Consider the following 20,787-nt stretch of genomic DNA (forward strand, 5'->3'; position numbering starts at 1 on the left):
ACTAAGGACCAAAAACCCCAAAACAAATAAAAATTGATTAATTAGCTTATTCCTTATTTTTTGTATTTTCTTACTAAAAAACATAATTTTTATATTTAAATTATCTAAAACAGCAAAAAAAAAAAAAAAAAAAAAACTCAAGCAAGGAAGAAGGAAGAAGAAAGAGAAAGCAAGACCAGTCTCTCTCTCTCTCTCTCTCTCTCTCGTAGTCTCATGGAAGAAGGGAAGGAAAGATTCTCTCCCATAGCTTCTGACCCCCCCCCTCCTCTCCCATTTCTGGGTAAAAATTAAATTATAATAATAATAGCAAAATCTTTCCAGATTTTTATTTTTATTTTTAATATAGTATATAGAAAACAGAAGAGATTTAGAGAGAGAGGCAGCTTATGAACCGCTCCCACCCACGTTCTCGGATCCCCAATGCCGGATCGGAGGACCTCCCAAAACCCGACCTCGTGATCCCTCCGCTCCGCCGCCGCTTCCTCCCGATCCGATCGCCGCTCCCCTCGATGGCCACCCGCCGCTGCTGCTAAGGCCGCCGGAGCCGGCGCCGCGATCCCCTCCTCCGCCGCGGCCTCCGCCTCCGCCGCCGCAACCGGGCGGCGTCGGCGAAGACGATGCAGCTTCGGATCTCGCCGAGCATGAGAAGCATCACGATATCGAGCAGCAATGGGTTCCTGGACTCCATGAAGGTCAGGGTCGCCGCGCGCCTCATCCCCTACCGGACGGTCTTCCACACCATTCTCGCCCTCGCCTTTCTCCTCCCATTCGTCTTCATCCTCACCGCCGTTGTCACCCTCGAGGGCGTCAACAAGTGCTCCTCCCTCGGTAAGCCAACATCCCCACCTTTTCTTTTTCCTGCCCAAACTTTCGATTCCTTTCCACCTCCACATTGGTTCTCATATCAAAAGGAGATGTTTTGATGGCTGTGTGGCTGTCAATGGATGTGTTCTTTTTTGATCCGATGGGCTTCGGATTCGAATGGTGGTTTTCCAAATCCTATGTCGGTGATCTCACATTCCCTCGTGAAAAGCCTGGATTTTTAAGCTCAACATTGGATCTGGCATCAGTTGGACAGGTGTTTAATGCTTTGCAAACGTGCATCTCATGGGTTGATTCTATTTGGGTATTGATTTGGATTGGTTGATCAAATTTGGGTATCGTTTTGGTTGGTCTGTTTTGCAGTCCTCCCTTTTTGAGCTCCCCATTCCTTTCTTAATTTTTTGAGCTGCACATCGGCAGGTGTATTGCTTGGAGTTTGTTAATATTGCGAGTCATCATAAATTGGTTCATTGCAGGTTGATCTGCTATGGCTACGGATTGAAATTGGTGAAACTTATTCTTTTTTGGATTGTTTTTTTTTTGGTCCTACCTCAGTGCTCACCGAGCTCCCATTTTCTTGTTAAGCCGTTGAGATTGTAGTTTGAAGGATGGCGTTCGGATCTGTCGAGTTGTTTTCATGGTGGATTCTTTATTCATTTATACTGGTTTCTGTCTTTTTTATATTTCATGGATTGGGTTATAATGCTTGGATTGGTAGCAGATATGCTGATTTGAGCTGGGATGGTCTTTTGGCTTCTGGTTTTTTGATTGGTTGTTTCAGTTTGGATCACCAAGTTTTAGTGCAAGAAGTCAAATTTTTTTTTGGCATCTTGCTGTTCTAAAAAATCCCAATATCCTGGATTTTGATCTTTTTTTGATACCATTCTTGACTTCAGTTGGACAATCTTCGACTTCTGGATTTAGGATGATTAGGCTTTAGCTAAACTGAATTTTTGGTTACAACTTAAGTTTTGGTTCATTTGTAGATAATCTTTCATTTATTTTGTACCTTCTTGTGATGTCCCACACCTTCCCACCCCCTCCCCCACATACGCACACCAAAAAAAAAAAAAGAAGAAGAGAAAAGCACTTTAGTTATTGTTGTTATGCAGCTCGTCATTTTTGGGCTTTTCCTTGAACAAGGTGCACCTTGAATAGACTTCCCTCTGGTAGATTATAAATTGTATCATGATTGCTCTGTTTTCTTTTTTCGAAATAGGTCCCTAGAAAGTTATTTATTGATAGAAAGGCCTCTGTCAAAGAAATCATATTTTTCCTTCTTTCTTCACTTTGGTTATCAAATTTTAGGCAGATTATATCATATTTTATTTATGAAAGGGTTAAGGACTTCGTGGGCACAAGGGTTCCGTGGTATTCAATATGATGATGATGGCTTGTGGTTGCAATGAAAAATGTTTGATATGATAGTGAGCTTTACTACCTATTAAATTGAAAATTGGATTATGAGGTTCTAGGTAAATTATACAGAGAACATAGATTCCAACCAAAATGGATGATATAAGGCTCCTGGTGGTTTTCCTGAGTGGCTGATAGGTTATACCGCATTGAAGATAGGAAAATTTAAGGTGCATGATTGAACAATAACAGCTGCAGAAATATTGCTATCGGCAGCAGAATATCTGCAGTTCAAGCTGGAAAACTCCGTGCCTTATGATATTTGGGGGAAAGGGTGGTCAGCTGGAGGCAGAATGAAAAGAGTGTTTGAGAAAGGAAACCCAGATAGCAATACTGTTTTAGGAAAATAGAATAGTGCTTCTGTTGGATAAAGGAAGATGAATTCTTGTCTAGAGAATCATCTTATTTTCTTTTGTACTTTTGGTTGTTCTTTTTACCTTCTTGTCTTGATTATTTGGAATGCAAAACTGGACCTTCTGTTACTTCTCCTAGTATCACAACTTTTAGTGAATTTCCACATCATCTAAATGAAAAGGATTATTGATGAATCTGGATTTAAATTTGTTGCTTAGTTGTCCAGGTTTTATGATATGCATTTCATTTTTCTTTTGTCCTTCTATAATATTAAGATTGTAATGTGCATCTTCTGTTAAATCAAGTTACATGCAAACTGTGACAGTTTAATTAAGATTTTATGATTTTTTGTCTTTAACTATTGTATTATATTTATGTTTTCGTTTTAAAAATGATTTTACCATTCATGACCTTCTGGATCTGCGTCCTTTGTTGTGGCAACACAAAAGCAAGACATACTGAAAAAAGCAGCTCAGCATAACTGTTCTATGTGGCATATTCTTGTTAAGTTCAATGAAGCTAAAGTTGTATACTCTATTAACCTATCACAAATACATCAATATAATGATTGCACAAACCAGGGTAGTCCAACAAAGGGAAAATGACTACATGCATGAATTTGGCAATGAAAGGGGCTGTACTTTTAACTAAAACTTTACTATGGCAATGAAATAGATTTTACTTTAAACAGCCATCCAACAACTGTAGTTTAGAATACATCAACCTGGACCAAATAACTACACAGACAAGGAAAAAGAAAAGACAAAAGGAGAAAGAAATCCAAGGATTCAAAAAAATATGTTGCATGCGTATCTTAACTTTCATCTTTTTCTTTGTTCCAGATTGTCTGGGAAGGCGACTAGGGCCAAGGATCCTTGGCAAGAGGAGTGATGATTCTGCGGTAAATATGTACATTTACCATATATGCTTGGTTCATTATATCACAATCACTAGATGGTTTGATTTTTGAACGAAAAAAAAAGTTGCTCTATTGTCTTGACTGATCTAATTGAATTGAAACAGAGGCTTGTAAGAGATCTGTATAAGATACTTAATCAAGTGAATTCTGAGGAAATTCCAGTTGGACTGAAGGTGCCTGAATCATTCAATGAGTTTCTTATTGAAATGAAGAATAACCAATATGATGCCAGGACATTTGCTATAACATTGAAGGCCATGGTATGCGATGGACTGTGTAGATTATCCATTTAGTTGTTGCAACTTCTTGAGACCACTGCACTTGAGACATTCAGATATGCCAGTTATTTGCTTTAATTGTTTAAAAAACATCAAAATATATATGTTGTCATTATTGGAGGATTAGCATGTTTTTGTGAATGAAATAGCTGGAAATTGTGTTTGAGACTATTTGTTAATGGTTTTTCTATAACTGGGATGCTTGATTTTTTTTTTTTTTGATATGTGGCCATGAAGTTGCATATTGTTCTAGTTTTCAGAGGATACTCATTCATCTTCTTTTTATCATTTATTTATTTATTTATTTATTTATTTATTTATTTATATTTATGTATTTTGTGTGGGTGTTTTCTTCATGTTGTTGTTTTTTTGGGGGAGGCAACATATGTCATGGTTGTCCGCTGTTGTAGTTCTCTCTATGCTTTCACACAAGCTACTCCTTTGCGTCTTTCTTTGGCACCCTCGAGCTTTTCTTGTGCCAGTAAATTAAAGTGTTAAAGCTGCACATTACGACATGTAACTGTTGCCTTGATATCAGCCTCAATGTTTTAAAAGGCCACCATGGTATGTGAGCAGTCAAGGGACTGTACAGCATGTCCAGTATGAGGATGCAAGTGAATATGCCATTGTTGTTTTATAAATATTTATTAATTAAAAATACATAAAGCACAATAATAACATCAATATTTAGTAATACCAACAGCTGATAGTCAGTTGCTACTTACTAGTTAGTATTTGACAACAATAATCATCACATTGTTACAAACTAACAATGCCTTCATCCAACGTGGCTGTAGTCCATATCAAGCTGCCAACTTATTGAACCCACCACTACTCGCATAGATTTGCATAAGTAGGCCACATATGTGGCTGCATAATGCTAATTGGGCCACCTATTTGGCTTTTATGCATCCTGGCCTCATATAAAATATATAGAAAATGGAGTGCAATTATAGGACCGCATCAACATATATGACCTCACATACCACTTTTAAAGCATTGATCTGCCTTTGACCTACTTATTTGTACTCTTTTCTTTTTTTGCCACCTGAAGAAACCTTTGTTCTTGAACAGAAGAGAAAATATCATACAATGTCGCTGTTTATACTTGTAAAATAATCTTTAGCCTGGCTTTAGCTGCCATGTCATTTCAAGTCATCTATGAGATGTAATGCTGTTGTATCTGAAGTCAAATTATCACAGTAAAGTGTAAAGATATCTGAAGAGTTAAAATAATGAGCCAACTTCTTGTAGCAGGCTGAGTTGCCTGTTAGATGGTTCCAAGATCTGGGGAATTTTTTACACATACCTCTGAAATTATGGTGCTAAATGGCATGCCTTGAGTTAATATTTTGCATAGTTTGGGTGTGTGGTCAGACAGAAGTTGAGTAGCACTATTGTGCGTAGTATGATATTATGGTTAAGATCTCATGTGGCATGTCTGGGTGTTGTACATGTTATGGCTAGGTATAACTTGAGTGCATAGCTGAATGGTTAAATGTGGAAAGATACTATTAGGCATGGTAGCAGTGCACAGTCATGGGTGTAATTTTTTGGCTTCATTGTGCTGTATGGGCTTCTTATCCATTCTAAAAGTTTGGTCATGGGCCAAGATGGCTTGACATGTTTATATTAGCCTGCTAGGGTTTTGCCGCCAACAAAATAAGATTTCTTTTACATTAACTTGTCTATATAAGTAATATTGATGAAATGTTTATACACTAAACCAATTTGATCCTTTTGAATGTTAAGCAGTTGTCGGTTGAAAAGATGGAGACTTTGACCTTTATTGACTTGGAGAAAGCCTTTGATAGCATCTAACAAGAGTCATTTTGTTAGGTGATAAGGGAGGAATGTTTGCTAAAAACCAGTTTTGAACTCTAAAATGATAAGTATAACGAAATAATGGCTATCATAATAGGTTGTCATCGCCAGATTATTTATCTGTACTTGTGGTATGCCTTCACTTATAGCCTTTGATGTTTTTATTTCTTTCTGTATTGATGAAATAAATATTTGGTAACCACAAAAGGACAAATGATATATGTTATCTGTGGGTAATGCAGAGTTGATTGATGAGTCTATGGGTGAGTGCTACATTGGAAATATATAGGGAGATTTTTTTTTTTTTTAAGAAGAAAGCCTAAACACCAGGAGAATTAAAGTAAGAAACATTGCACAGAGAATGCAGTCTTCGTCAAACTTCAATTGAAAATGGGGTCCTGGTTATAGATATGGCCAATGGATATCACATATTAAACATTTTCGTTACATTGTGTATTACTGTACCAACAAATGGAAAGAGTAATGCTGTCATTTTCAAATTGAATTTTCAAAGGGAGAAATAAAGTGGGGAGGTGCCAATACATAGTTATGTAAGCATGTCTTCATTAACTAGAAGTTTATATTTTATTGTGAAGCGTGTCTCTGATAATGCTATATTGGGCATAATCTCAAGAATGCTGTAAAGGTGTGAGTTTTGAAGTAGAACTGTGGTCAGAGAATGGATGGATTTGTAAATGGGCACATTGAGTCTAAAAATGATTACAAGGAAGGAAGAACTGATAAAAAAATAAATAAATCATTAGTTGTTATACAAGCTTTTAAATGCTGCCTGATGATTATTTCAGCTAGCCTTGCACTGATGGTGGCCTTAATCATCAGGCTCTAACACTGTATCTGTTATAGGGCACAGGTGAATATGCCAATCAATAATAGTATGGGCATCTCATGACATCTAGCCTTGCCCAAACTATCTCGGTCTGGCTTTACAAGTCCTCATTAGCTAGACTTTCATTCCTATTAAGGACTATCTCTGATGTTATTCTAAGTCTTCCAAATCCTTTGTCACAAGTACCATCCAAGTTACTTTAGGTCTGTCCCTCTTCCTAAATTCTATGTGAAATATTTAGAACCTTCTTAACAGAAGCTTTTTTGGATTTTTCTTTACATCCTCATACTGTATTAATTTAGTTCTGCATCACTTTCTTTTCAATTGAGGTAACTTCTATAGCTCTGCTATACTTATTTCTTCCTCTAACCTTTCTTATCTCCATCACATCACATTTAGCTTGTTTTCATGGCCCTTTTTATTTCTCAGCATTTTGGGCCATACAACATTGTATGTCTCACTCTAGTGAAAAAAAGGTACATCTCACTAGCATTTATGGAAATTTCTATAAGTCATGAAAGTATGCATTGATCAAACAACACTGAAGAAGCACCCTTCTACTTATTCACTCATCTAGTTCTATTTCATTATATATGCTTTCCTTTTTCTCTTCATAGACTTCATTCATTTGTATAATAAATTGTAGAACATGGCACCTATCAATTTGCAGCATCTCTTCTTCATCAAGCTTGGCTGGGGTCCCATCTTCCTTTCTGTTATCATCAAGATATGGATAAAAGCTATTTGAGTCCATGATAACAACACCTTGTCCGGAGATTCTTGTAGTTCATTAATGTTTAGGATTCTTATTATATGACTCCAAACCACATAACAGAATGAAATTAACAGCATTTAGGAAACCTGTAATAGAAATAAATACAATACTAAGTAGTTTGGGTTTAATAAGATCCACTTTGTTAGTAGATATCACATTCATCATTGTGTATATAGTGTATCAATTTGTACAGCACCAAGCCTCAAGTTATGATGGGTTTGTGTCATGCTAATTAGGTCTTTTCATGATTATTGTACTATGGTATAATACATTTTGAGCCAAAATTATACATGTATGCAAGCATCAAAGCAGACTAGATACATTTGATGCTAAATTCTTCCTAATTGTCAGAGTTCCTGATACTGTTGCTCCTAGAAAGCAGCTAGATTGTGGCTTGCACCAATGCCTTTTGTCAGAGGAATCCTTCATGTATGTTTGACTCCTTTTTTAATTATCATCCTTTAGTGCGCTTGCTAAATTTACCATCAAAATCGTTGTGTTGCTCAACATTATGTAGATCAGTGTTGACCATGCAAATTCATTCACGTAATTGTTGATGTGTGATATCTTATATCAAATTGTACACCTAACTGTTGTGACATGCCATTCTTATCCTAGGAAAATTCTGTAAGATCCTCTACAAAAGTTTAGCAGGATCCATTTAATTTTCATTTGTAAGTTGGACCTCATTTGTATGAAATAACTTGGTAAAGGATTGGAAAGCACATCATAGTCATCAGCAAGCAATATATCGTATTTTGCCAGTATTATGAGATTTAGAAACAATGTTCCATGCCATATGCGTATTGGCTTGCAATAGCACAAGAGGATATCAAAGTTTGTGAGAAGGTACTCTGTAAATATATACATGAAAACCCTTGGTTTTTACTATCTAAACAATCTTTATCTTTTATTGTCAAGATTGACATATTTTGACATTTAATCCACATATTCTACTGATTTACACTACAATGCTTCTTGTACATGCATGTTCTTTTATATTTACATCGCTAGTATAAACATGTCATGCTATATCAAGAACTCTGAATCACAAATTACCAACAAGGAAAGAAGATCTTGCAAAAATAACATTTTTAGATAGTTTCAGAATTGCAGATCTCAAATGAGAACCTAATGCATCTTTACATGCATCTGAATTTTGCATTAAAGTTTAACAACTGGTTTGCTGAAAAACTGAACACCTTTTTGTCAATATATATAATATATGGCTTTCCTCGTGTGGTTAATATCATACTGATTAGATCAAAACTTGTTACTGTTGATATGATGGGATATGTAATGATACTATAAACTATGTTTGCACGTATTATGATATACTCTTAGTGATGGTTATATGAAGGAAAATAAATTTAGCAGCTCTTTTCTGTAGCAGTTGAATCTACAAAGATCTTTTTTCTTTTTTAAGAAAATTGTTAGATATTATGGGGATTACTCTTTTTCTGTTTATGGGGATTACCCTTTTCTGTTATCACTGTTATCAGATAGAATGTTGTTCAACTTAACTACATTCTCTCATTACACGTGGCATTTTGTTTGTTAAGCGTAAATGCTTTTTAATCTCCATTCCATTGATGTACATTTGTTTTACGAATTTTCTTCTTTTTTGGTTCATTCAGTAATTCTTAAAAAAACTTTTTAACTCATTGATGCAGATGGAAAATATGGACAGAGTTGTCAAAAGATCAAGGTTGGCGGAGCAGCTGAACAAACATTTTGCTGCAAGTGCAATTCCAAAAGGCATCCATTGTCTCTCTTTACGTCTGACTGATGAGTATTCTTCCAATGCTCATGCACGAAAGCAGTTGCCACCTCCAGAATTGCTACCGTTCCTCTCTGATAACTCCTACCGACATTTTATATTAGCAAGTGATAACATCCTTGCAGTTTCTGTTGTGGTCACCTCAACTGTGAGATCTTCTTTGAAACCTGAGGAGATGGTCTTTCATGTTATCACTGACAAAAAGACTTATCCAGGGATGCATTCATGGTTTGCACTGAATCCTCTTTCTCCAGCCATTGTTGAGGTAAAAGGTGTTCACCAGTTTGACTGGTTGATAAGAGAAAATGTGCCTATCCTCGATGCTATAGAGAACCACCGTGGTGTCCGAAACCATTATCACGGAGATCATGTTGCAGGGACCAATGTCACAGACAATCCAAGAGTTTTTGCTTCAAAACTGCAGGCCAGGAGCCCAAAATACATTTCTCTACTCAACCATCTCCGTATTTACCTGCCTGAGGTAAATATATTTGATCAGCGTAGATAATTTTTAGTTGTGTAGACTAATCTATCTTGATCCAGGATTTAGTGATAAGAAATTTACCAAATTGTTTTTTGCATGGGAATGAGAAGTTGGTTTGTGAAAAAAAGAACGTAGTGGAAGAACTCAATGAAATCTTAATGTTTGCTCAAGCTGTTTTGAAAGGTTGAAAATTGGATTGTCAAGAACTTGAAATGAGAAGAAAGAGGAAAGCACATTCAGATATCAAAGGTTGTTCAAGAATGCATACACAGAGGGGGTTTTGAATGCAGGGTTGGGTTTTAATAGGGATAAATATGATTCAAGAAAAAAAAAGGGGGTTGTTTCAAGACGTGAAAAATGGAGGGAAGGAGGGAGGGAGACTTGACTTGCAACATACTTGAGTGTTTCATGAGATGGAAAACAGAGGTAGGGACAGTGGAGCATGGGAGAGGGACTTGACCTTAAAGATACTTAAATCAAGAGGAAGGGAGACATCTAGATTCTCCCTTCTTTTGGCCATACATACAGGTTTGCCTCTGAAAGAGTGCTAAAAATGGTTAAGAAAAAGGAATATGGTCTCACCTGTCTTTGAATCAAAGCTAATTATTAGCATAACTGAACCATTTATGAAGCAAACAGCAGGATTTTTTTTAAAAAAGAGAAAATTCTGACTTTACATGCACGACTTCTGATAGCATAAAGTTGTTTTGTTTTTCCCCCATCATGTTCAGTTGTGACAAATCAATAGTGCTAGTGGACTTGGTTGACAAATCCTAATTCTTTAACAGTATCAGAATTGTGAAATGAGATTGCATGCAAAGATCCCGTTTGTCCTAGAATAAAAGTTATTTATCTTCTTTCACACTCGAGTTGTGTTGTTGGCCATCAATAGTGACGCTGCCCTTTGTAATGTATCCAAACAGCTCTTTCCAATCCTCAACAAGGTGGTCTTTCTTGATGATGATGTTGTTATTCAGCGTGACTTGTCACCTTTGTGGGAAATCGATCTTGTGGGGAAGGTCAATGGGGCTGTAGAAACTTGTAGAGGTGACGACAAGTGGGTGATGTCAAAGCACTTCAGGACATATTTCAACTTCTCTCATCCCCTTATAGCCAAGAATTTGGATCCTGATGAATGCGCATGGGCATACGGGATGAACATCTTTGACTTAAGCGCATGGAGGAAGACAAACATTAGAGAAACATATCATTACTGGCTGAAGGAGGTAACATATGAATTCACTTTCCATCTAGTATGTGCTTTCAATATGCACTAGTAAATACTTTTATATGGAAAATTTTGCATAAAAAATTATCCTTCTTTTTAGTGATGGTATCTTGGTTTTAGAAATGACTAGTGTTCAATCTTCTGCATGCATTTGTATCCTAGTTTTGACAGATCTTCATTTCCAGAACATAGTGAACATCTCATAGATACTAAGTGGTGTCAAGAGGTTCAAATTATATGCATAGATAGATACATATGTCCATGTGCGCACACGAGAGAGAGAGAGAGAGAGAGAGAGAGAGAGAGAGATGTATTTTATATTTTAATTTGTGTATGGCCCCAAATACTCTTCTGTGAGTAGGCAACTAGATTATGGATTGTGTTGCAGTTTAATTCTCTGGCTTATGCTTTTTGCATCAAATGAGTGCAGTTTACTGTTTCTTCATCTGGATTCTTTTCAAGCTTTGGGGAGCCCTAAAGGGTGCCTTTTGTTGTCGCATAAACAAAAACCATTATCAGCTCTTCTCTAAACCAAAGTTGCCTTGGCTAGGTGTCTGGCACCATTTAGGGCCTGTTTGGATAATCTTGTGCAATCCAGCAGGTTTTACAGGATCACAGGCTGGGCGAGGCCAATTCATAGGAATACCTTCAGAGCGGGCTGGCCCGAACACCATAGGGAGGAAAAAAAGGCCTCAGCAGGTCTTTTTTTTCTCCTTATGGTAATGGGCTGGGAGAGGTCTGGCTGACGTGGGCTGGGCTAGGCCTTATATTTTGTAACACTAGAAATCCTGTTTCCAATCCTGAGGATCCAGCGGTATTATCCAAACAGGCCCATATGTAGATCACTATCAGGTTTGATAACTCGTAGTAAAAGTTATTAAGGGGCTTTTTGGTTGTTTGTAGGTGATAGTTAAATAAAATGTGATAGTGTGGTATGAAGTTAATCAGATAATCAAAAATATAACTTTTATACAACTACCAAATAAGCATTTTGATAGAACTCATTTGTTTCTGCTTTTGCCTGGACCTGTTCTATTAGAACCTGATAAACAAAGAGCCCCGAATGCTACAAACAAAATCTTGATTAAAAAAATTGACCCCCATAAAATGGGATAAGGCCTGTTTTTTCTTTTAGGTTAAAGTAAAGGAGGTAATGAGGTAATACTACTTCATTATGTATGGGATGCCTATAATGATTTGCATAACTGAAAACAAGGTGCGTATCTGACACAACTGAGGGGCTAGATACAAATGAAGTAGGCAGGTGGGCTAAGGGTCATGTATATTGTATTTGGTTTTATGAACATGTGCAAGGTAGGAATGACCATGGACAAGTAGAAAATACTGGGCATGGAAAATGCAAAACTTGAGTTGATTTGGTGTCAGTAGATTATTAACATAGGCTAAGGGGTTGGGATGCCTTTAGATTATTGTACCCATAAAACATATATGCAATAGTGCACAGAACTTTGAGGAGGACTGACCGCAATTCATGCAAAATTAGAAGCATGAGAATTTTCTATTTAGGAAACATGATGGATGCATTTAAGCTAACTTAATATTTACCTCAAAACAATAAACCTTATCTCGTAGTTAAGTATTGAATATCCTTCCTTCTTTGCCAGTGGCTCTCCCATCATGGACTATGATCACTATAAATGCGAGTAAAATCCTTTCTCATGGCTTTCATCTGATATTTTTAGTTCTTGAGCTCTTTCTTGCTTCATTTGGCCAAATCTTGCTTAAGGGAAGGTTTTGGTTGTAAGTTCCATTAACCTTGCAGATCTTATCAAGAATGAAATCACGAGCTGAGGGAGCTCGTTAACTTCCTCACCATATACCCACATAAACATAAGTGCACACACAATCCCATGAGTACAACGTGCGTGTGCTGGTGTCTCCTTACAAACATATATAATTTATTTTTTTGGTTGCAGAATCTGAAGGCTAATTTGACGCTCTGGAAGTTTGGAACTTTACCACCGGCACTTATAGCATTCAGGGGCCACGTGCATCCCATTGACCCATCATGGCACATGCTAGGTCTGGGATACCAGGAGAAAACCAACCTTGACAGTGTGAAGAAGGCTGCTGTGATCCACTACAATGGGCAGTGTAAGCCATGGCTAGAAATCGGGTTTAAACACCTTCAGCCTTTCTGGACAAAACATGTAAACTACACCAATGATTTCATAAGGAATTGTCATATCTTTGAGCCTCAATGATAGATCAGAAGATAGGACAAGTTTAAAGAAATGAGGGAGAGAGCTGTAGTGAGTTTTGGTAATCCGGACATGGCATACATCATAAAAATTCAAATATTGGTCACACAACCTATGCAGATATCAAGATATTGCTGGTGGTTGCTGGTGATTGCTGGTGGCAGGAGAGATTCTTTCATTTGTAACATATTGATGCAAACTCTTTGCTATACTTCACCAAAGCCTTTTTGAGGGGGTACAGTATCCCTTTTCTGGTGCATAAGGGCAGCTAAGCATTGAAGTGCTCACAGAGTTGCAGAGGGTGGAGCAGCAGAACTGCACTGATCAATCTTACAGGAGGAACAAAAGGCCTGAATTTCAAGGCACCCAGATTAATCTTTTGCCCTTTTTTCTTTCCCATATATTTTTTCCTCCCAATTTTTGTTTCATTCTGTTAATTGTATTCATCCGGTAATTTGGACATTTGTTCTAGTACGGATACCATTGAACTTGCGGGAACTTATAGGATGTTTATTACCATTCATGAGATATTATTGGAAATGTGCAGATAATTCTTTCTATTAGCTTGTGTTATACCAAGTTGCTTTCTTTACGCTGGATAACTCGACACCGAGTACGCTGGATACTTCCAAATTTATATTAGCTTTCTTTCTATGTGCAGTAAATTTTTCCAAATTCCAGGCTTGTGTACGCTGGATAATGCATTGTGTTTCTGTTTGCAACTGAATGATAACTCTTGACGCCGAGTGTCTACTGGAAGGATTGTAAATTTGTAATTGAAATACCTTTAATGAAGTCTTGGCTTGATGACAGGAATTGTCAAGATACTTCCTTGTTGAGATGGGATGAGTGATAACTAAAGGAATTAAGGGACCGTTCGGTGTTTTTTTTTTTTTTTTGTATTTTTGTTTGCTTACAAATGCGTGAACTACCACCATGAAGATTGAGATATCAGTCGCATAGAACCAAAGAAATTAAGGGCTTGTTTGGTATTTTTGTTGTTTTTGGATTTTGTTTTCTTACAAATATATGAAATATCAACATGGAGATCGAGATATCATTTGCAGGAATTTCTGTCATTTCTTGCTTTTATTTCACTTCAACAAAAGCAACAAGTTTTTGATGCCCAAAGCTCCAACAATTTTGTGAACAATTTTAAAAGCAGAAAGGTTTCATCATGCATTTTTGTTCGCTCTAGTTCAATATTGTTCTTGGATTTTTAAAATAAAAATAGAAAAAAAAAAAAGCAACACCAAATAAACCCTAACTATCCTCTAAAATTAAAATCCAGAGAAGACAATTAGAACACAATGGGATCTTCAGATAATATCCTGCTGGGGAGACCTTTTTTTGAGGGACACAGTTTGTAGGGCTGATTGGAGGAGGAAAAAAAACTTTACTGCAAACTTTTCAGTTCTGAATTTCCAGTGAGCCATTACCCTGCACCCTCAAATGAATGAACTCATCTAGTGCACAAAAAAATAATTGATGCATGTAAATTGATGATGGATGCACCCATGAAACATGTCAATGCATAGACAAAAATGTTGTTTTATGGTGATCACGAGGCAGGAGTCAATGGTCAACTAAAGTCCAATACATTTTGTTTCCAGGAAAAAAAAGGCCTTGATTTGCAAAAGCATAAATAAAGTGAACTTATCTTGCAAAATTCATGTTCTTTGTATTCTTTTCTTTTTAGCCTAGAGGAATATGTGAAGTTAATAGACGGTAGGTGAGACATACTGTGGATGAAGAGATCTATATGGTTCGGTCGAAAAGATTGTCTTGATTCTCAGATTTTTTTTGGTTCTATAAGTTGATGGTCATGTGATTTGCTTTTAGATGTGGATGGTTCCTTGTTGATTGATTCTTACATTTAGATTTTTTTTATCATTATACATAAGCTTGATGTAATCATGATAAGATTAAACCAAATTAAGCCATTGTAAGCCATGGTAGTCTCTCCATTTTCTACTGATCAATTTAACTCCTAGTTAGCAACTGATAGAATTATAAAACAACGAAGGAGTTGATAAAACATAACGAGTGAACATAAATTTTCATATTAAATAATACTATTCATTTTTAGAAAAAAATTATGTTAAAAAAAGTTTTGTTTTTTGGTAACAGGAAGTGAGATAACTCACTACAAATAAATAAAAGAAATGCCTTCTACATCTGTTTTAATGTAGTTTGCCAAAATAGGAGGACAATCTTCGATTCAAATTCTTTTCACTTGTTGAGTGCTTGCCATGTCTGCTAGATAATCTGCCTACTTGATTAGCTTCCTTAAAAATATGATAGCAGGAAAAATTAAATAAAGTAGGAAATAGATTCTTCATTCTTCTTAATGGTAGATGCTGCGAAGCCCAAAAAAGTTTGTATTTTTTTGGTATTTTTCTTTTTCTTACAAAAATATTATTTGGCTACCAAAGAAGTGATCTTTTCATTAAACAATTGTATGTGGACTTGTGCTAGTAATCATGATGAACTCTGGTCTTTGTAAATGTTATGTGTTAATGCAAGAAAATATTGAAAGAAGCAACAATTTTGTATTATTATCAATTAGTAGCAAACTAGAATTAATATTTAATTGTAGAATGTTCATGACTATATTGTGCATCATGATTATTAGTGAATTGCATAAGTCATTTAAAAATCCAGTGAAGAAAAATTAATAAAAAATATAATAGAAATACTTGAAAAATATAACAATAATGGTGACTTGAATTAAAAAATAAGAGTTGTGCAAAATGGTAGACCTCCAATATAAATAGTAAAACTCAATGAAATATAGTGTTGCATTTGCAAAAGAATATACATATGTAACATCATTTCTCTTTTTTTCTGACAAATTTTAAAATAATTAAATGTTAGAGTCTTTTTTTTTGGTACATATAAAAATTAGTCTTTTAAAGCACTAAATAGAAATATCAACCTACTGAGGGAACAGTAGTCTTAGTTCAATTCCATGGACAAGGTCAAATGTCAAAGCCCACCACAATAATTTTCAAATTTGTTTGAAAACAAAGTTTCATGCCTGGGAGTTAGCAAAAGATCCCTTTGATTGGAAGGGAATTCCAAAGTAGACAAAACTTATATAAAAATTAATAAAAAACGATATTAAAATTAAAATAGAATAGAGGGCAAGGAGGAGGAGGGAAGGTGATAGAAATAAGGAAACATCCAAATGGTTTTAATTATTTTTCCGTGGTCTTAGGAGGCGACGGATTGGCATCAGAGCCGGAGAGGAGAATGATAAGGTGATAGGCGGCGGATTCATTTGACCACGGACTTCGGTGATTTCGATCCTTCCCCTGTCTCTCTCTTTCTGCGCGGCGGATTCTATTCAATCTGCTGCGGCCCTCGGTTTCTGCATCCGGTTCGGAGAACTCAGATCAGTACCTGCCTTCTAGTTCGGTGCCTATTTTATTTCTGGTTTTTTGGGATTTTGGGAACGCCAAGTTCGAGATTTGGGTTGTTTTGGCGGAGTTTGAAGGGATTTCGAGCGTTGTTTGGTGTTTTGGAGGAGACCTGGATCGAGATTTGGGTGATTCTGGAATAAAGTTGAGATTTTGGAGGGTTCTTCCGCATCGGGATTTGGCTGGCGAGAAATTAATCGTAATTTTATAGATTTTTTCCTTCTCTTGAAAACCCTATCATCTCCAAGCAGATGTTTTTTTTTAACTAATTCGAAAATGAAGTCTTCCAGATTCTTTCTTGCGAAAATAAATGTTTTTTTTAAAAAAAAATTATAGAGAGGTTTATTGTGGAACTTTTGGTTGTTTGGCTCCAGAGACCTTCTGTGATCCTTGGAGATGTCTGGAGTGCAAGAGCCGCTTGAGATCAAGTTTAGATTATTCGACGGGTCTGACATCGGTCCCAAGAAGTATGCGCCTGCTACCAGTGTTGCCACCCTCAAAGAAAATATCATTGCTCAGTGGCCAAAAGGTTGGCTTTTGATCATATGATATGTTCCTTTATATTTTGAGTGTTGTTGGATCCATTTTTATTGGTCTGCTCCATTTCAGAAAATATGATGGTGGTTTGGATTCTCTCATACTGTTGCTGGATACTGTTATGGCATTGTTCCTGATATTTATGTGAAGATTGTTAAATTTTACTTCATTTTTTTAATAGCAAGTATACTTCCCTGCTGTAAATTTGATAGCCCATGTTTCCATAATAGAACAGGGGTAGTATCTTTCTGTGATTTTGGTTTTGTGTTTTGCAATTTCTGTGCTTAGATTTATCTGATGTGCTTGAGTGCAGAGGGTAGAAATTCTATTGTCATCTTATAGATTGTGTCTTCTATTTAATTGTGGGTCATCATTATTGGTGAAGTCATACTGAGAGATTCTGAGCTAATGAGGTGAGGATCCTACCTCTTGTTATAAGCAGATCTCCTGCACTCATCGAAATCTAACCAGCATACGAATATGAACATGTGGTGAATAGGAGATAGAATAAAGTTTAATAAAGATAAAACTCGGAAGATGTGGGTGAGGTTTCATAGAGGAAAAATAAGAAACTGAAGGTACTTGAATAAAATGATCAAATTGTAGTGGCTTTTAATTTTTTTTTAATATGTAACTTGGCCACATGTAAATGAGGAGGAGTCGGTATGTGGAGACCATATCAATGGTACTGATAAACTTGCCACAGTTTCCAATTGCTAAGTCATCCTTAATATCTGGCATTTTAACCTTTAAAAAACCTAAATATGGGGTAGGTTTTGAACAATCTGAAGAATTACATATATAAATATTATGACTATGTACCAATATCAATAATCAAATTGTATTTATTTGATAAGTGTGTCTTCATGTCACATTTTCTTACAAAAAAAGGTTGTCAGATTTAGATATCCAAATTGTCAGTATTTGGTGGTCCTTGGAATGGTTGATAGTTGAGTTGACATCACTTGTATCATTTCAAGATCTTGTGAAATGTCCATGCTTCGGTCTAGTGTAAGCAAGAGACCCATTTTCTATCTGCCAAATAAAACCTCAAGTGGCCTATTAACATGGCTTGTATCTATTGTTTTCATTGCATATTATTTTGATATGTTGTATGCATGCATTTACAACTGATATGCACTAAAGTATTCTGATCGGCACTCTGTATATCTTGTCGGCAACCATATGGCATAGTACATGTTATCTAAGATGGTATGTTGAATGACTTATTGGCTCTTATATTATTAAGGTCGCACCAGGTATGGTAGCATCAAATGGCTCTTGTCTATATTAAGATCTTATGAGAGCCCTAAATGAATAGAGATACCTGCATATCAGCTTGAAGGTTTACTAAATTGTATTGAAGTCCTGTTATATGAATATAAGGTTTATGTGAAAGACCTACCATCAAAGCAGAGATTGCGAAGAAGAAATTGTCTCTGGAAATAACTGTTGTGATTGCTTAAACTTTTATCAAGGAGGTTGAACCTATACTTGTATTTCCTTGTCTAATGTTCAAAGTTTTCTTTATGGCTTTACCAAAAGTACACATTCAATTTCTCTTGCTACCTCAGATGAGATCATAGAGGATTAGAATACAATGTGGATGATAGAAATGTACCTCCTACTTTGGTTCATTTAGGTGCTCTTTATGTTGGGAAGTTTACTGGGGAAGAGAATTTCTATAATGCAAGCAATGCAAGCTATCATTTGCTACATCTGCTAAATGAGTAATCATCTATTTTTTTTTCTTTTCCCCTTGCTTCTCATTTCTCTTTGTTTATTCTTGGATCAGTGGATGATTGTCAGTCGTTCACTTCAGTTAACATGTTGACCGAATCACCACAATGGAGGGTGCAAAATCAGAAAGTGTTACTACAAGACATCAGTTAGTTGATATTCTCTATTCAGTTGAGATGGGATGACCTACTCCCGTGCCAAGTTTGTGATGATAAGATGGAATGTCATGAAGAAGCAACCTAATGTATGCAAAAATTCGGGCACCAAGATGTATTGGAGGGTGCTTAGCTAACAGTTGGGAAAGATCTGGAATGCAGAAACAAATAATTTTTGAAAGTTAATAGCTTTCAGTTGTTTTTATTTGTTAAACTACCTGAATTCATGCATACCACGTCAGTAAATTAGCATCCATAATCATTCATTCTTTTATTAGAAAGAGTGAGATTAGTTTTTCTTTTTATGTTAGTAAATGATAACTAATTTTACACCTCAATTTTTCCACGAAGCTATAGGAAGATTTAACATGAAACTGCTTGGTCTGAAAAGTACTCAAATGATGAACAATGTTGTTTGCATAGCTGAATAATAACAGAGAATCTGGAATTGCACAAGTATTTTATGTGGCAAGTGAGATGAAAAAAGTTTCTCAGCTTGGGAGAAATTGGAAAAAGCATGTTCTGCACTATTTGTAGCAAGGTATGCATCAACAAACTAGAGAGATTCAGAAGATAGTTAATTCACAACAAAATGAATTTTATGTATAAAACCTATCCCGAACATAATACATTTTTACTTAATTGTGATACAAGTAGGGAACTTTTTGATCAAAGATTTAAGGGAACTTTCTGAGGATCATGCGGCATTAGCTCTCAGGTCTGATATCTGTCTCCTATGTGATCACTAAATTGGGAAATTTATATTGTTGAATGCTGAAAATGGTGCAATGCATCCCACAGAAATTTGTTGATGTCAGAAATAATTGGTACTTGACTTGCTGACACTTGTTACACACTTGTACTGGGATAGGAAATATTGTAATATAAGCTATTTTGCCCCTTTATCAACACATTATTTTATTCTATTTGAGAAAAAGATGGAGAGAGCATCTATTATCAACTATTTGATGGATATATGCTTGATATTTAAACTATCATATGATGTGTAAGGTTATTACAAAATTGCAGTTTCAAGTCTGCAGAAAGAGCCGCAATGTGACATCTGTATTAGAATGTCATGTCATATTTTAGTGAGTGTCTTTGTTTTTTATAATATGCGGCATGCTTGTTATCAGTCTTTCAGTTGGTTTTTTCTTCTGTGCATTGTCCTTTTTATGCTACTTTTCGGTGCTGCTGATTCAGAACTCTTCAACAAAATGGTGTCTAATGACAGGGAAGGAGAATGGTCCAAGGACTGTGAACGATCTGAAGCTGATTAATGCAGGGAAAATATTAGAGAACAATGGAACTTTAGCCGACTGCAGGAGCCCAATGTATGATTTATCTGGGGTTACAACTATGCATGTTGTTGTTCGCCCCCCTTCTTCCGAAAGAGGGACTGGTATGTATTATCAATACTTGATAAATTTATAGATTCCATTATCTTGCCTCTCTTGCTCTAAATCCGGATTTGTTTTTCTTCGTACCTTATGTGCAGAGAAGAAGGCATTGAGCAAGCAAAAGCAGAACAGATGTGGTTGCGTTATCTTGTAATGTGCTCTTTCGAGAAAAGTAGCAGGAAGATCAGCTGGTTGCCTCACTCAATTATCTTGTCTTGTTTGTATGGTGCATGAGATTGCCAACTAATGGAGGTTTCTCCGCATTGAATGTGGTGTTGGATCTGGCACAACAATGACTACAAAGTGGCTCAAGTCTCGTATAAGCATAAGCATCGATAGAACATTCAGAATTTTTCAAAATTTTGATCCACTGCAGATCTTCATGCGAGTCTTGGCTTTCTTGATAAATTTGCTGTTATAATGTACATTTCATAGCAATCAATTTCTTACATCCCCAGACTGTGTACATTCCTTCCACTTCTTTTCTTTTCACTTCAGGTTTAGGCAGCATATCTATGATTAATAGCAATTGGAGTTCTGGAGCAAAAATAAAGATTGGTTGTGTCATGAATTCACTGGTCTAT

General features: G+C 36.2%; 2 protein-coding genes across 3 annotated transcripts; both read left to right on the forward strand.

Annotated features, from left to right (window-relative positions):
* The first annotated feature begins 376 nt into the window (after nucleotides 1–376).
* LOC103709258 (putative galacturonosyltransferase 14) lies at nucleotides 377–13,512 on the forward strand. The gene is made up of 6 exons (XM_008794522.5): nucleotides 377–828; nucleotides 3,435–3,493; nucleotides 3,616–3,771; nucleotides 8,909–9,496; nucleotides 10,423–10,725; nucleotides 12,665–13,512. The coding sequence occupies exons 1-6, from the start codon at nucleotides 618–620 to the stop codon at nucleotides 12,950–12,952; spliced, it is 1,605 nt and encodes a 534-aa protein (XP_008792744.1). The 5' UTR covers nucleotides 377–617; the 3' UTR covers nucleotides 12,953–13,512.
* Nucleotides 13,513–16,151: 2,639 nt separating this feature from the next.
* LOC103709259 (membrane-anchored ubiquitin-fold protein 1) lies at nucleotides 16,152–20,660 on the forward strand. Of its 2 annotated transcripts, XM_008794524.4 has the most exons (4): nucleotides 16,175–16,570; nucleotides 16,746–16,900; nucleotides 20,038–20,205; nucleotides 20,302–20,660. In XM_008794524.4, exons 2-4 carry the CDS (start codon nucleotides 16,768–16,770, stop codon nucleotides 20,355–20,357), a joined length of 357 nt encoding a protein of 118 aa, XP_008792746.2. In that variant the 5' UTR covers nucleotides 16,175–16,570; nucleotides 16,746–16,767; the 3' UTR covers nucleotides 20,358–20,660. The 2 variants fall into 2 exon arrangements, with proteins under 2 accessions (XP_026661293.2, XP_008792746.2); XM_026805492.3 differs by having other exon boundaries at nucleotides 16,152–16,900.
* The last annotated feature ends 127 nt before the right edge of the window (nucleotides 20,661–20,787 follow it).

The sequence above is a fragment of the Phoenix dactylifera genome, chromosome 7 (assembly GCF_051530095.1).
Source record: "Phoenix dactylifera cultivar Ajwa chromosome 7, Ajwa_hap1_PhDact_Kaust_v1.1, whole genome shotgun sequence".
NCBI lineage: Eukaryota > Viridiplantae > Streptophyta > Magnoliopsida > Arecales > Arecaceae > Phoenix > Phoenix dactylifera.

What these genes read in the sequence shown, in the direction of transcription:
- LOC103709259 (XM_026805492.3), top strand. Translation starts at nt 16,768, where the DNA reads ATGTCTGGAGTGCAAGAGCCGCTTGAGATCAAGTTTAGATTATTCGAC. An exon ending in CATTGCTCAGTGGCCAAAAG is followed by an intron (nt 16,901 to 20,037) that starts GTTGGCTTTTGA and finishes GTCTAATGACAG; the next exon opens with GGAAGGAGAATGGTCCAAGG. An exon ending in TTCTTCCGAAAGAGGGACTG is followed by an intron (nt 20,206 to 20,301) that starts GTATGTATTATC and finishes CCTTATGTGCAG; the next exon opens with AGAAGAAGGCATTGAGCAAG.
- LOC103709258 (XM_008794522.5), top strand. Translation starts at nt 618, where the DNA reads ATGCAGCTTCGGATCTCGCCGAGCATGAGAAGCATCACGATATCGAGC. An exon ending in CAACAAGTGCTCCTCCCTCG is followed by an intron (nt 829 to 3,434) that starts GTAAGCCAACAT and finishes TCTTTGTTCCAG; the next exon opens with ATTGTCTGGGAAGGCGACTA. An exon ending in CTATAACATTGAAGGCCATG is followed by an intron (nt 3,772 to 8,908) that starts GTATGCGATGGA and finishes TCATTGATGCAG; the next exon opens with ATGGAAAATATGGACAGAGT.